Genomic DNA, 16,644 nt, shown 5'->3' with positions numbered 1-16,644 from the left:
GCAGAAAATGTATACCTGTGCTAGAGGAGATACTCGTGGACTGATTCCTCCCTCACGCTCCATTTGTGCCACAGTGCATGCTATTCTTAGTTCCCTGGTAACAAATACCCAAGAACAAGGCAATCAAAAAAAAATTAGGCATTGAATTATTTAAATACCCAATTTTCTTTTACAAGAAATAGAATTAAATAACTTCAAAGTCTCTCCACCAAGAATAGCTGCTAAGAAAAGGCCATCAGGCTTCAATGCCAATCTACACTGCAAAAAATATGTTGAAAGTGTCAGTATTAAAGACCACAAGCAAAAAAATAAAAGGTCTGTCTCTCCAAAAAATGCAAATAAATAATCAGCCCTTCAGTTAAGAGAAGCAACACACTTGTATCATGGCTCCAGGAAGATCATTTGTCCAATGAAGTCCCAAACAACTGACAATGAGATCTAGAGAACTTTACAAATGGAAGTTGTTACTAGGTAATATTGAGATCTCCAAAAAAAACGAAAGGGAGTAGTAAATCCTGTTAGTTTCAACATCAAGTGGATCCACACAGATTGCTGAAGAAGCATACCTTTCCTTTATAGGCAAGAACTCCTCATCACCAACAACAAATGATGTTTCAATATCACTACCAGATGCATCTAGTACAGCACCTCTGCACAATCTTACCATGTCATATGATGTATCCATCATAATAAGCTTTTGAATGCCACCTGACATCAACGAAATATCTTAGCATGATCAAGATACTGGATAAGATAAACCAGATTCAAAATCCTTGCAACCTGCAATTGGCGCTTTTATTGTTGCATAAAATGTCCATGCATTAGGACAAAAAGTTCATAATCTCAAAAACAAAAATGTAATTATCAGGCCATGTTTTGAGGAAGTAAACCATATTCAATAACTACAGTGTTCCAACTCTAAGAATAAATCAACCAATACATAATACACCACCTTACTTAACAAGGACAGATCATGTTAAATATTTGAGTAGTGTTTATCAACAGAATAAGAGTATCAGTATCAATGTTTTAAAACGTGGAGGCATGACATCAGGCATTCCACTACCTAGAGGTGAGAGGCATAGTTCAGAACGTAAGAGGCATAAGCCTCCCGAACACAAGGAGGCATAAGCCTCCTTAAGAGGAGGGGGGAGGAGGGAGGAGGAGGAAGAAGAGGAAGGATGATCTCATATTTCTTTATTTTTTAATAAAAATCTTTTATATTAAGAATGAAGATGCACAGTCTCCTGTACACATCTTTTCAAAGCAAGGCTCAATTTTTTGCAAAATTCAAAAATTAAAAAAAATAAAAAAAATAAAAAAAACAGGAACACAAAAAAAAATCACATCTGAATTTTATCCATTGCGATGTGGGAGGTGGGAATAGAGTTCTCTTCTGGGAGGACCTCTGGTCGGGTGAGTCTCCTCTTAAGGTGCAATACTCTCTTCTCTACACTCTTTCCAGTTACAAATTTGAGCCTATATCATCTTTTGGGACCTTTTCCCAGGTTAGTCTAAGCTGGGATTTTGGGTTTAGAAGGGGTCTAAGAGGTAATGAGTGTAAATTCCTTTGTTCAACAACTAGCCAAACTGGATTCAGTCTTCTTGGTTCAAGAATATGGAGGATATGAGAGTCTAGTCTGCTTCTCCTGATGGCTCTTTTACTTGTGCAGTTGTGCTTCATTCTTTAATACTCTCATACAATCCAATACTTTGGGGGAGAACTTCCGAATGAAAGAGATTTGGAGTAAGCCTATCCCGCCTAAAGTGCAAGCCCCATGTTGGGAAGTATTCCTAAGAAAGATAAATACATGTGATTTTTTTTATCAATAACTCAGAAAAACAATTTGATTATAATTAAATAAAGCAATACAACGAGAAGTTGTGAAGGAAACAAAGAGGACACCAGATGTCCAAACCCCCAAATATTACATATTGGCCCAAAACATAGAATGTCTTTGTACACCTTATTTAGCCAAACTGTTGGTCGATCTTCTAACCCAATTAATTTGAATCAGCATATCCCTGGAGAGCCTTTTGAATCTCCTAAGGCCATTCCTTAGGTGCCAAGAGACTCCTTCCCCTTTCCTCAACCAGTCCACAAAAATGAAAAAATATATAAATTTTGCAAAAAAACATTCAGGCACATGTATAATATCATACATTTATCATATTAAACAAAAAGTAAATGTGATGTATCAGAATTGTTTTTACACAGAAATACAAAAAAAAAATTTATAGAAAAAATTGAGCACATCTATAATTCTATATTTACACTACACTACTATTAAAATATACATAAGATTGTGGAACTTTCTTTTGACTAAAGTACTCATTTTTTAATTTAGTCCCTATTTAATTGTGAGGTTTAAATTGTAAATCGAACTACTACTTTTCACCTCATTTAATTCCCTCTATTTAAATCTACATTTTTTGACAAATGAACAAAAAAAAGATAAAGTTTATAGAAAATTTTGGATACATTATAACTATCATTATCATCGTCTATAATTGCCACGTGCAAAGCACATGCACAGTTACTAGTAAAATGAGCCTTACCTCTGTGCCTAGGCATACCTTTTATAACATTGGTACAACTAAGTTGTGTTTACACCCTAACCAAAGCATTTACCAAACCATTTTCTACCCTCCTAGTCCAAATAAACAAAGCCCATAACTCCCTTGTCAGGCTTCTTATTTCTCTCAGCATGTGTCTAGGCTACTACTTTTGTGGTGTCCAATAACCACCCTTGAGTCTCCTTCCACTACAATATCTTTATAGTTTAGTGATCTGATGCGGCCCATTGCTCCCACTGTACAATGATATCTGTCCTTTTCTCCTTTGGAGGGCAATGGTCTTTTCCTCTTTGCATTGTAGCTCATATGATGGAGCAAAGCCTTTCTCACAACTAAGAGGAGGGACCACCATCCCATATAACCTTTCTACTATAGTATCTAACAAGTAGCAAGAACCCTAACCCTGTTTACACACTAAAGAAATTATGATAATAGTACTGCAGCATCAATTCCACAAGAATCATCAGAAATTCAGATTTAAAGAAATTAAAAAAAAAAAAGCATATCCAAATAGAGAATACATAAGATTAATACAGTTTGTTAAATTGAAGCTTAATAACAAAATAACAAAGAGAAGTATATAACAAAGTTACAAATGAACACTAACCTCGCCCACGTAACAAACGCCTGATAGCTTCTAAGGAACCCCCCAGGCATAGTGCTGTAGGAAATGTTTTTTTGCAATCCTGTAAAAAGTAACAGTAAAAGCATTTTTTTATCAGGAACTGAACAAGTATTTATTAAGAAAGAAAAGAAAAGATTAATAAGGTTAGGGGAACGTCACTTATGATGCTTAAAAAGAACCCTCTTTATCATTAATAAAAGAAATTATCAATAAGGGATGACCTACTATACAACTATAAAGATATTGTATAAAAAGAAAAAGAAGTTTAAAAACCCACAACCAAAAAAGCGTAGAGATGACCTACTACACAACTCAACCCTAGGAATACCACCCTTAGCAAGGCCCACATCTATAAATATGTATGGGAAAACTAATTGGTTTCTCTTTATATTTCAGTATTCTCTAATGGAAATAATATTGCATTGTTGTCTTCCCTCATCTGTGCAACAGGCCCAAAATTTCACTTTCTTTGAGTTTTTTTTTTTTTTTTTTTTTTTTTGCTTTTCAATGGATCATAGAAATTTTGATAGTCCATAAAAAGATGACATGAAAAAGGACAGGGAGGCCTCGACTTTTCATGAAAAACACTTTACAAAAATACAAAAATTCGTGAAATATCATCATCTCTCACTATATCCTTCCAATTCCCCTCAAATTTTATCATAGACATATATCTGAATTCCTGGCAAGCTAATGTCCAATCCATAACAAAAGAACTAATATTTTTGCAAATCCTGTGTATAGATCCTGATGCATTTGTCCACTCTATGACCTATGTTCTAGTTGTCATGGATTACTTTCTCATTTGAGCAAACTTAAGTCTTCTTTAAAGATTCAGTTCCTCATTTACAGATTTCACTATTCAGCAATGAAATTGCAGCTGATAGTGGCTACTTGCAACAAAAACCAATTTGCAAGGGAGAGATTTGAGGATAAGGAGAATAAAGTTATCATCATGCTTGCCACTGCTAACTTTTAATAGCAGGATCAGTTTTTATAAATAAAACCTCAACTAATGTTGCTTCTCAGAAAAAAAAAGGGTATTCATCATTCTATTTATAAAAAAAAAAGCTACTCATTATTTTTGCTGCTGCTAACTTTTAACAGCAGGAACAGGTTTTACAATAAAACCTCAACTATTGTTGCTTATCAGAAAAGGTTATTCATCATTCTATTGATCAAAAAAAGAAGTTACTCATCATTCTTTGCTTTCTCAAGGTTTATTGCCCTGACCTTTCCTCCCAGTAAGTCTTGGGAGTATGGATCCCCTTTTGCATGACAATCACACAAGAACAACCCACCATTTTCCTTGTCTTTCCCTCTGAATCAAGTTTACACAAACCATCCCACTCTCCAAGAGTTTTAGCACTTGGCACCAATATGAAGCTCATATAGTGATCGGCACAAAGAGCTTTAACAAGTTTAACATAGTCTAGCTGATTGCAATCCTCTGCCAAATATACAGAGCTGTGCAATGTGCTTTTCAATCACCTTAGCACCATGTGCCATGGAGTTCTTCAGCACAAGCTGCAAGGCTGTCATGATGTCCATTGGCTGTCCTAGAGACAGGGCATCAGCACCCTCTTCTCCTAACAATTTTGTGGTTGCAGTTCAGACGCAAATTCTCTTTCCTGAGTGATGAAGTCATTAGATTTACATAGAAGCCCCAATATACATCAGATTATAGCTTTGCCCAAAATAAACTAGGCCTGTCAACTCCTTGCTTTGCCAAAACATCTGCCAACCCATTTGCAGTCCTTCTTATCCAGCTAAAGGTAGAATTGAACCTCTAGGATATCAATTTCCCTGAAAGCATGTCTATATCTCCAAGGAGCTGAACTGAAATTTTTGGTCCATGAGATGACTAATTGTGAGCCTCCTTCCACTATCAAATCCCTTACTTCTAGCTGTACTGCAAGTCTCAAACCTTGTAGGAGAGCAGGATTTCAGACTGAACTGAATCTCCAAAACCATTTGGTCCTGAAAATAGGGCAACACCTCTCCTTGGTGGTTTCCAAAAACTCCTATTCTTGCCCTTCCTGGATTGCCCATCGAGCTGCCATCAAAGTTCAACTTTAGCTTATTCAAAGTTGGATGTTTCCAATCCAATCGTATGCTTTCAGCAAGTCTGACTGTTTGTACCACTTAGTCCAGGATTTTAATATGTCATTTGTTGAGAATTCTCAGAAAAAAAGATCCGAAGTTTTTACCCAATGTGTCATTCTTACTGTTAATGGAGAGCAAGAGGAGTATGATAAAAAGAGGGTTCAATTTAAAAAGTGAAAACATGAAATTAATTAGATGGAATGTGAGAGGTTTGGGAAGTGCAAGGAAAAGGAGTGTGATAAAAGACCTAATAAAAAGAGAGGGTCCTGATGTGGTAATGCTGCAAGAGACCAAATTAACAGAATTGGATCGAAGGGTGATCAGTAGTTTGTGGAGAGCGAAAGGAATAAGATGGGTTGAGGCTCCATCTTGGGGGGCTTCAGGGGGTATAGTGATTTTGTGGAAGGATGAAGTGCTTGAAGCAATAGAAGAATTGATAGGTAGGTATACTGTATCAGTAAAGTTCAAGAGTGTGGAGGATGGATTCAATTGGGTGTTAACTAATGTCTACGGACCAAATACCTGTAGAGAGAAAAGTGATATGTGGGAGGAACTGTATACAATTTGGGGTTTGTGGGAAGGTGCTTGGTGTTTGGGAGGGGACTTCAATGTGATAAGATTTTCCAATGAAACTTCTAAGCCCAATCAGTCTATCACCACTAGTATGAGAAAATTTAATGAATTCATAGACTTGTGTGAAATGAAGGAAATCTCCCTGTTGCAATCCAATTTCACTTGGTCCAATTTTCAGGAAAACCCACTATGCTCAAAGCTGGATAGATTTCTGTTCAATAGAGGATGGGAAAATCATTGGGAAGGTTTGGTTTCCAGGGCGTTGCCTAGAGTCACTTCAGATCACCACCCCATTAGATTAGGAACAGAAATCTTCGTACATGGCCCTGCTCCTTTCAAATTTGAAAACATGTGGTTGACGCATCCCGATTTTATTCGGAAAGTGGAGGATTGGTGGAAGGAGGAACTAAGAGGAATAAGGTTGGAAGGAATCAAATTCCATAAGAAATTGCAAAGATTAAGATCTAAAATAAAGGAGTGGAATAGGGATCATTTTGGAAGGTTAGAAAAAGGAAACTGACCCTAATTTCCCAGATTGAAGAGTTGGACAATGTGGAAATTGAGAGAAACCTCCATGCGGAAGAGAGGGATTTAAGATGGAAATCAAAAAAAGAATTGGGAGAAGTCCTTAAGGAGAGAAGAAATATCTTGGAGACAAAAGTCAAGACAAAAATGGATAAAGGAAGGGGATGGGAATACACAATTCTTTCATGCGACCGCAAATGGAAGAAGGCGCAAAGGCTAGGTTGGAAATCAATGTTGAGCTAATATCAAATCAAGATGAAATTTCCAAAATCTTTGTGGACCTTTAAATCCCCTTATAGGAGACCTCTGGAGGATAGATTAAGCTTAGAAGGTTTGGAGTGGCCTTTACTAGATGAGGAGGCAGCAAATTGGCTGGAAAGAGATTTTGGGGAAGAAATAAGAAGGGCAGTGTTCTCCATGAATAGGTCTAAAGCACCGGGCCCAAATGGATTCACAATGGCTTTTTATCGGGATTGTTGAAAAGTGCTAAAAGATGATTTAATGAAAGTCTTTAAGGAATTATCAAATACACATATTGTTAGACCTGGAGTTAATGCAACTTTCTTGGCCTTGATTCCAAAGAAAGGTGATGCTAGCCATCCAAAGGATTTTCGACCCATTAGTCTAGTGACTAGTGTTTACAAGATAATTGCTAGTCCTATCATTGAGGATCAAAGTAATTCTCCCCTCCCTCATCAATACTTCAAGGAGCTTTTGTTCAAGGGAGACAAATAGTTGATTAAATTCTAATAGCCAATGAATGTGTAGAGGAGATGAAGAGGTCTAGGAAGGAAGGTTTTGTGTGCAAATTGGACTTAGAAAAGGCATATGATATGGTTGATTGGGGTTTTTTGAAAGAAGTTCTAAATCAACGGGGTTTTAGGGAGAGATGGTGTGATTGGATGCTTGGGTGTGTACAATCTTGTCATTTTTCTATCCTTGTTAATGGAGTGGTAAAAGACTTCTTCCCAGCTTGCAGAGGGTTAAGGCAAGGTGATCCCCTATCACCTTCCTTTTTACTTTAGTGGCAGATGTCTTCAGTAGACTTCTCTCTAAGGCAGACAGAGAAGATGATTTTAGGGGTCGGAGAGTGGGTAGAGACAACGTTCCACTTACTCATCTCCAATTTGCAGATGATATCATTATTTTTTGTGAAGGAGGAGACATTAGGAAAGTCGGGAGATTGAAAAATCCAATCAAGAAGTTTGAAAAAGTGTCAAACATGAAAATCAATTTGGACAGGAGTTGCATGGCAAGGATTAATTTAGAGGGGATGGTCCTACACAGGATAGCAGATTGCTTAGAATGTCATATCACCCCATGGCCTCGACCTACCTAGGGCTTCCCCTAGGTGCAAACCCAAAGGAAAGTAGGTTTTGGAATCCAGTTATAGAAAGATGTAAAAAGAGATTGGCTGCTTGGAAGTTACATCTCTTTGGGAGGTAGGATCACGCTGATAAAATGAACTCTGGCTAACCTACCCATCTACTTTCTCTCTGTCTTTAGGATTCCGCCAAGAGAAGAAAAGAAATTAGAAAAAATTATGAGGGATTTCCTTTGGGAGCCGGGAGAGACTAGAAAGGACCACTTAATAAAATGGGAGGTTGTGTGTAAAAGAAATAAAGAAGGTGGTTTAGGTCTAGGGAATGTAAGGAAGAAGAATACAGCTCTATTAGGGAAATGGTTCTGGAGATGGCCTCTTAAGAGAGAAAACTTGTGGGTTGAAGTAGTGGCAAGTATACATGGTAGATTGGAAAATGGTTGGGATGCTGATGTGTTGCGTAGGGCTACCTTGGCAGCACCTTGGAAAGCAATTCATAGCCTCCTCCCTCAGTTTCTCAACTACATCAGGTATGATGTTGGCTCAAGGAATTTAATTCATTTCTGGGAAGACACTTGGTTTGGTGACTGGCCTTTAAAGGAGGTTTTTCCTTCTCTGTATTCTATTTCGTTGTATAAAAATAAGGTCATTTCAAATTTTTTTGTTCTTCCTTCTTTGCCTTTGAGTTTTAATTGGGATCTCAGATTTCGTAGGGGTTTGAGGGATGAGGAAGCAACTTGTCTGTCAAAGCTTCTCCTTCTCCTTGATAGTGTTTGCTTAGAGCTTTATTGTCCAAATAGAAGAATTTGGTTCCCAAGCTCTAAAGGTTCCTTTTCTTGTGCCTCCTTTTTTAAAGCTCTTTGTCGGTCCTCTTCCTCTTTGTCCTTTCCTTGGAAAGAAGTGTGGTTTCCGGTGATTCCCCCTAAAATTCGGGCCTTCTGTTGGGAAGTGGCTCTTGGGAAAATTAACACACTGGATTATTTGCAAAAGAAGAGGCATTTTCTGTGTATTTCCCCGAATTGGTGCACTCTATGCAAATCTGATGGTGAATCTTGTTATCATTTACTAATTTCCTGTTCTTTTGCTACAGATATATGGGATTGGTTTTTCTCTTTGTTTGGGTGCAAGTGGAATATGCCAACGGAGATAAAAATGCTGTTTGACCCATCTACCTTTGTGTTACCGAAGAAGAGAAGAGTAATGTGGAGGTACACTAGAGCAGCAATGGTGTGGACCTTGTGGGAAGAGAGAAATGCCAGAATCTTCCAAGAGAAAGAAAAGAGCAAACAACAAATTGTGGAGTGTGTAATGACTAGGGTTATACAGTGGCTACAAACGGTGGAACTATTCAAAAATTTCACATTTGATGATATTTGGAGGAATTGGTCTTTAGTAGCTTCTAGCTCAATGCAGAAGGTTATGGCAAGGTTGGCTTGGGCTCCACTCATTGAAGGATTTTTTTTGAAATTAAACTTCGATGGGAGTAGTCAAGGCAACCCAGGCCCAGCTGGAATAGGAGGGGTCATCAGAGACAAGGAAGGAAACTTAAGAACACTCTTCTCAGGACCAGTGAGGAATGGAGACTCCTTAAAGGCAGAATTGTATGCAGCCCTACAAGGTGTACAGATTGCAAGAGAGTTAGGATTGGAAAATTTGGTGATAGAAGGGGACTCCAAGGTGGTGGTAGGTTGGATAAAAAACCCAGATTCAGTGATCTAGGTTTATAGGAATGAATTGAAGAAATTCAAATGGTTAACTCAGCAAATGGAGGTAACTATACAGTGGGTGGGGAGGGAGGCAAATGCTTTTGCTGATTCTCTAGCTAAACAAGGGATAACCAGGGAACAGTTGTACTGGGCCCAATTGTAACTTTATGATGCTTCTGTATCAATGAGTGAGGCTGCACCTCGCGCCTCATATTGGGATGCTTGTAACGAACTATTTATCATTCGCTTCTAATGAAATCAATTGAATTTTATCTATCCAAAAAAAATTTCTTACTGTTATGGCTTCAATTAAATCCTCCTTAGATTTGCTCTTCTCATTAAAGATTCTCTTATTCCTTTTTTCCCATACAGTTCAAACCAACACTACTCTTGCTGCCATCCACAAATTTCTTCCTCTCTTTTTCTGTTGCCTTAAGAAACTAGAGTTGAACAAGCCTACCACATTCTGTGGGGGTACCCATCTACAACCAAAGAGAGGACAGAGGTGTTTCCAAATAGACGACACAAAGGAGGAGTAGATTAACAAATAAGGAAGGCTCTCACCACTTTCCTTGCAAAGGATACACATATGAGGAGAGAGGCACTTATTTGGCCTTCTTTTTTGTAGCAAGTCATAGGTGTGGTCTTCCCAAGGAACACTTTCCAACAGAAAGCTTGTACTTTGGGAGGGATAGGTTTGCACCAGATTTCTTTTACCGGGAAGTTCACCCTCAAAGGGATAGGTTTGTACAGAACAATTTTATAAAAGTAATTTCTGATAAAGTGATGTTATGAAAATAAAAACCAAAAACATCTCACTGCAGATTTTACAATTAATTCTCTAAAAAACAGCTGCCCAACTTTTTGTGCTTCAAATAAAAATTGTAGATTGTGGACATCAATACCAGCAAAAGGTTCAACCACTCATCTAATTATGAGCAATGTAAACATTGAAAAAGGATGTATATTGTTGGTGCAGTTAACTTATTCACCAAATCAGTAGTCATAAAGAGAAGGAAAAGAGAGAACATAATCCAAAAGAAACATTCATTAGGAAAATAACCAAGAGAAAATTTACAACCTCCAAACGATCTAATAGGTTATCAGCAATAGTGTCCACAAAAGAATCTTTGGGGCACATTAACCACGCTGCTCGGTCACGCTGCCAAAGAAAAGAAAAACACCATTAAAACTCAAAGAAAAAGGGAAAAAGAAAAGCATCTAATAATTGGTTAATAAAAATAATATTGGCAGTTTCACATTCATTGCAGTTTGTGATACTTATTTTATAGATTTGACTCTAAAAATAAATCGTTCTTTTCCCTTTCTCTTGCCCTCCAATAATTTTTTTTTGCTACCCACCAAAGAGAGAATACAAGACTACTTTTCCTTATTTGACTGATAAAGGCATGTATTTTCTATCACTTGCTTTCCACCATTTCAGCTTAGGATTCTTTTTGGATAATGGAAGAAGTTCTAAGAAATGCTCTACAACATCTATTTAGCCAACATTTATTTTGATCAACTAAACACCACTGTAGCAAGCCCATCATTGGCAGATCTGGGACCCATATGAATGAATATTGACCTGGACACAATGGATCTTTCATATCTAATAAAATTTCTGATCCCCCAAGGTCCCGGGAAACAAGTAACCAGTGAATCATAACCTGGGAGTCATAATCATCAACAATCCTCTCATAACCCAATAAAAGAACTACAGTCTAACAAAGATGGATTTAAGTCTCTACTCTAGATGAATTGCCAAGACCTACATGGCCTGAGAAAGATCATAAGAGGTCTCCCTAGTGCTACTCCTGAAAGCAACCCCAATCCATAAGGACCATAGGTTTCCAAGAAGCCACCATCAAGATTGACTTTGATGACACTCTAGACTGGGAGATAAGGATTCAGGCCAACACATTTCAATAGAGAAGTGTGAGATTTCAAGATAAGCTGCAGCAGACAACAAATAAACAGAAATGCCTATGAACCCACTTTCCATTTCTCAACCATGACTCCACACATTCACTAGCCACCAGTACCCTTCCAATATTTGTCTACCTTCCACAAAAGCCATTTGAATCTCACCCACACATTCACTTTGATTCTTTTAAGTCCTTTTTCAAAAAAAAAAAAAAAAAAAAACTAGAGATGCGACTTGCTGGTCTGAAATCATTTAGTTCAATTGCTCCTTCCTCTATAGGAATCAACAAAATTAAAGTAAAATTAGCACTTTTTTATCAGCAAAGTAGAATTAGCACTTTTCACCACCATTTTTCCAAACAAAAAATTTCTTGAACATAATCAGCACTTCTTCCTTCGTGATATGCCAAAACAATTGGAAGGGCATATTAAAGCCATCCAGCCCAAGAGCTTTATCCCAATTTATGTATATTACAACATTGAAATGCATGTTATATAGAGTGCAAGCACTCTTGGGTACCATATAAGTAGTATGTCCAAAAATAATTGTGATACATATCAATATTAATTCCTTTTTAATAGTTGCTTTTTAAATTATTTTAGGTAGTCAATTTGTAGCTTATAGGAATTATCTATTTGGTTAGTAATAGAATTGTGATTAGATTAGGAAACTTTGGATCTTTTAGGTGCTTTTCCCTTATAAATTGTAGATGAGATGTTGTATGGCTTAAAAAGTCAAAAAGAATTCTAAAGAAAATTTAAGATCTTGCTCTTAGGAGGATCCCCACCCTTGAAGTGACTTCTCCCCTATTTCTCTATTTTTTTATTTCAAAACTATACAAGAGTGCACATATCAATAAGGTGGTTGATGGATGGAGCATATTTGGGGTATGGGGTGTAGGGAGAGAGTTTGGGTCTCTTGTGTGGTTTTGGGGTTCTAAGGTCAGATCAGGGAAAAAGTTTGTACTCAAAAGGCTATAGGAGGGTAGTTGGTTTTAGGCGTTGAATTTTCTCTTTTTTGTGTGTGATATCTTATCACCTTTATTGTAATCTCTTGTTTAATTTACTTAATAATTTTTTTCCTTTTTTTATTAACTACCAAAAAATCATAACTGGTGGCAGAAATTTGCACTTTGGTGGCAGATTGGGCTCTTCCCTTCTCAGAGTTCAAGAATCTGATCAATAGCATTTTACAGATAACCTTTAGTCTTCATTGGAAATCACTAAGGGGAATTTAGATCGTTAAGACATTAATGGTTTACTCCTTATGTCTTCTGATTTGGATGTAATATTTTGAGTAAAATCTCTTCACCAGTGGAAATCACTAAGGGGAATTCAAATGTTTAAGCCTACATCTTTAACAAAGAGTAGTAGTGAATTAATCCATCCCAATTTAAGGAATGAAACCAAGCACAACTCACTTCCAATCAAACAACTAACACTTGTGGAGATGAAGGTTCAGCATTAGAAGGGAGATGGTTACAATTGCAATGAAAACTTCAAACTTAGGCACATCTGCAAGACGAACAATTATTTTTAATGGAGATTAAGATTCATCTTTTCAATAATGTTTTTTCTTTTTGAATTGTTTTAGAGAGAGAGTTTTTAGTTTATTGGATTTGTCTATTGTAGTTAGTTGATTGGACATGGAATTGTGATTAAATTATGAAAATTTGAATCTTTTACATGTTCTCTCCTTATAAATTGTACATTATACATGCCGTATAGCTTGAAGAGTAGAGAAGTTGGGGAAAAATATTTAGGGCTTTATTCTTAGGATGCTACCCACCAGCATAGAGTTTCTCCCTTATTTTCTCTATGGTATCGCTAACGTTTTTGAACTAGCTCAAGGACCTAATTGCACCAAGATCTTGGAGCTCCTAGTCTAGTAAAATGTGTTAATGGAAGATCTGAATGCTGGCACTCCCGAGAATCTGTCAACATTTCTCTTAAAAGGTTTTAAATGGATCGCAACGAATTGCCAAAAAATGGTAAAGCCCTGAGTTTGATGTCCAAAACAAGCACCTAACCCAGTTTAGGTAAAACAAAATTATAGCATACAATCAAATAAGACCCTCACAAGCTTGATTAATCCAAACTCTGCCATCTTTACTTAGAAAGGTTAGGGAAATCACATGTTCTTCCCAGGAAAGAATCACTTTTTCAAGTTTTCCATCGGAATGCTTAAGACCCAATCCATATTTCCTCAATTTTTCCATACTGGGCAGAAAAACAGAAACAAAAAGAGAGTAGTTTACCTGTTTTCGCTTAAGATGGCGATCAAAGATTTTGACCTTGGAGATGTGGAACCCATCACCTTCGTCCGTACAAAATGAAGCTGAAAGAGGAGACTGAACAGAGTAGCAGTAATGGGGTTCTTTCTTCCAAACTCCTCTCCGAATAAGTCTCTTCGCTACTTGCAGCATCACTCTAGTCACGACGAACACTGAACAATAGTACGACAATTCAATTCGTCGGTTGTTGTTCCATAAAGGTAAAATCCCTTAGGCTACGTTGTTCCGGTGAGTCTCGCTTTTTCGGAAAGGAAGGTCTTCACCGCTCACCAGGACTCTAACATCCGAGTCTGGCAGCTAACCCCGACGAAACGACATCAACTCGTGGCGACGACATCTATCGAAGAACTACGTCCGCGTCAGACGCCTCAAGAAACGGGTATGGATTGAACACGCTGACGGGTATGGATTCAACGAGCATTTTCTCAACTACCACCTTCCTCTACTCTATTATTCTTCAGAAATTATTTAAGGAGTGTGAATCAAGCTTTAGAGACGCATTTTGCTCACACTTCGCGTACACATGTGTGACTTGCGAATGACGGATTTGGCTTTTTGTGCGAGGTTGACCGTTGATGTGATCAACAACCACGACTCGATCAGGTGTGATTAAGATGCACCATTCAAAGTTAACAGTCATTAATTGTTAACTACCTTTAACAGTCACAATTTCGAAATTGTGACTGTTCAATAAGCCTTTTTTGAACCAGCACCTTCCTCTTTTCCATGACTTCAGAAATTATTTAAATTTTCGAAAATCACTTTGTCTCCTCTGTTTGATCTCTTATTGCCCCACATAAGGTTTCTTTAGAGACTCTTCAACTTTGTTGGTTGTATATTCTCGCCCGAGGCTCTGTTGTATCCTAGGAACGAATTTGCCATTTTGCCTGTAACCCAACAGCAAAATCAACAGAACTGAGTAGGGCAAATAACGTTCTAAAGGCAGTGTCTCCAAACACGCCTCGGAGTTTCTACTCCAAGTGTTAGTAACCCCATTTCTCAACAATTTTAAAACATTATTCTGCAATGGAGGCGAAAGCAAACATGAGTTCGATTAAGATGATGAACCAAGATCTTGTTCGACTATACCAGTTTGATGGAAAAAGCTTCAGTTGATGGCAAGACAGGTTGATCTTCTTTCTAACCACACTAAAATTGTACTATCTTCTCGATCTGAATTTGCAACCACTTCTTGAACCCATTGACAAATACTTAAAAAATATAAAGAAGGAAAGAGCAAAATGAAAAGATGATTCACTTCTGTGTGGAGGACATATATTGAACGCCTTATCTGATCGGTTCTACAACTTTTACAAGAAACTTACGTCTCCAAAAGAAATCTGGAGGGGTTTGGAATTTAAATATAAGGTGCAAGAAGCAAGTATGAATAAGTATCTTATTATAGAATACTTTGACTTTAACATGATTGACATTATATAAATATTTTTACTTATCACAATTTTTGTTTTACATGATTAATATATAATTTTTTATATATTCTTTTGATTACATTATATCTTATGTATAATATTTATTTTTTTTATTCTTTATATTTTCTATTTTTTAAAATTTTATTATCATTCCTAGGTTGATTTAAATTTTGGAATTCCATTTTTTATCATTTATAAAAATACTTTTTACATGTCATACTTATTTTTGTTCAGTATAATGAATATACAATATTAGTGATGTGTCCATTTCTTTTTATTTTTTGTATTATATATTTTATTTATTTTAAATTTTATTATTTAATTATGAAATTATTTATTAAAACATTTGACCCCAAATGGTTTAATAGCTTACCCATTGCCAAGAAGGAAGAAAATGGTTTTCTTTTCAAAATATTTATTTTTATACTTATTAAAATTAATATTATGGATTTAATTAGTCAAATTTCATGATTAGAAAAACATATCTTAAATATAGGATTTAATAAGAGAATATACCTTATATATGAGATTTAATGAAAGATAATAGGAAAATAATTTTACTTCCAAATTCCAATTGGTTTTAAATTTTACATTTCATTTCCATCATTAATAAAAATATTTTCTATTTATCATCAATGTTTTTGACCACTTGTTGACTTTGTTGATTGAACCATTCAAACAATCACTTGGCCTTGATTTTGGGTTTGGTTCTGTTGAAACTCCTCCTTTCAATTAAAAGCCGTCTAACCCAGGCAATTCAGCCATTGACCTATTCAACCTAATAAGCAGGTTATAGGTTGCACACTTTTTATGTACAAACTTTTGGAAGTCATAACTTTGCACTTCGATGTCCTATTAGGGTTATCTTTTTTTTTTTATTTTGAGTAACTTTTCAATATCTATACGTCCCAAGGGCCTTAGGCGCCTTGCCTTTCTATTTTTGTGAAAAAAAAACCCTTTTTTGGCCCCATATTGCAATTTTTAATATTTTTATAAATAAAAAACTAAAAATTGAATTAAAAAACACAAATAAATCTAACATAATACATATATTATATGTAATTAATATATGTAAAACATAAATATACTATTTATTGATAAAATATGTAATTTTACACACATACACACACATATAGTGTTGACACAGAGCGGTTTGACTCGTTTGACATTGATAATCGAACCGATAACCTATGACCTGAAAGCAAAAACGGGTCGTCCTCCGAGTCAGTTTTTAAAACATTGTTTATCATACTTATTATTGTTTAATATGTCAAATTTATGATGTTAAAAATATTACCAAATTTTTTTAATTTTATATATTTATTATTTTATTATTTAATTGTGGCAACATGGATTGGCTCATTTGACCCAAATGGTTTAATTTATTACCACCACCAAGATGAAAACACTATTTTTTCAAGATGGATTTTAAAAAGTAGAAGTTTTTATGTTATTGAAATTATTAATTTATTATGTATGGATTTAATTATATAATTTAATGATGAGAAGAAACAAAAAAAAAACCTTAAATATATGATTCAATGAAGGTGAATGCAAATTA

General features: G+C 36.0%; 1 protein-coding gene across 1 annotated transcript in view; it reads right to left on the bottom strand.

Annotated features, from left to right (window-relative positions):
• The window catches only part of LOC104590322 (S-adenosyl-L-methionine-dependent methyltransferases superfamily protein), a 32,109-nt gene extending 17,966 nt beyond the window's left edge, over positions 1–14,143 (bottom strand). The window contains exons 1-7 of the mRNA XM_088896779.1: positions 13,618–14,143; positions 10,515–10,595; positions 3,185–3,263; positions 567–708; positions 377–446; positions 194–258; positions 16–94 (exon numbers count right to left, since the gene is read on the bottom strand). Coding sequence (XP_088752905.1) covers positions 16–94; positions 194–258; positions 377–446; positions 567–708; positions 3,185–3,263; positions 10,515–10,595; positions 13,618–13,785 — 684 coding nt within the window. The 5' untranslated portion in view covers positions 13,786–14,143. The remainder of the gene's footprint in view (positions 1–15; positions 95–193; positions 259–376; positions 447–566; positions 709–3,184; positions 3,264–10,514; positions 10,596–13,617) is intronic.
• Positions 14,144–16,644: the final 2,501 nt, after the last annotated feature.

Source organism: Nelumbo nucifera, chromosome 1, assembly GCF_055504915.1.
Source record: "Nelumbo nucifera cultivar China Antique chromosome 1, China Antique-T2T, whole genome shotgun sequence".
Taxonomy (NCBI): Eukaryota; Viridiplantae; Streptophyta; class Magnoliopsida; order Proteales; family Nelumbonaceae; genus Nelumbo; species Nelumbo nucifera.
The sequence above is the reverse complement of the archived record's forward strand: the minus strand, read 5'-3'. Positions and strand labels throughout refer to the sequence as shown.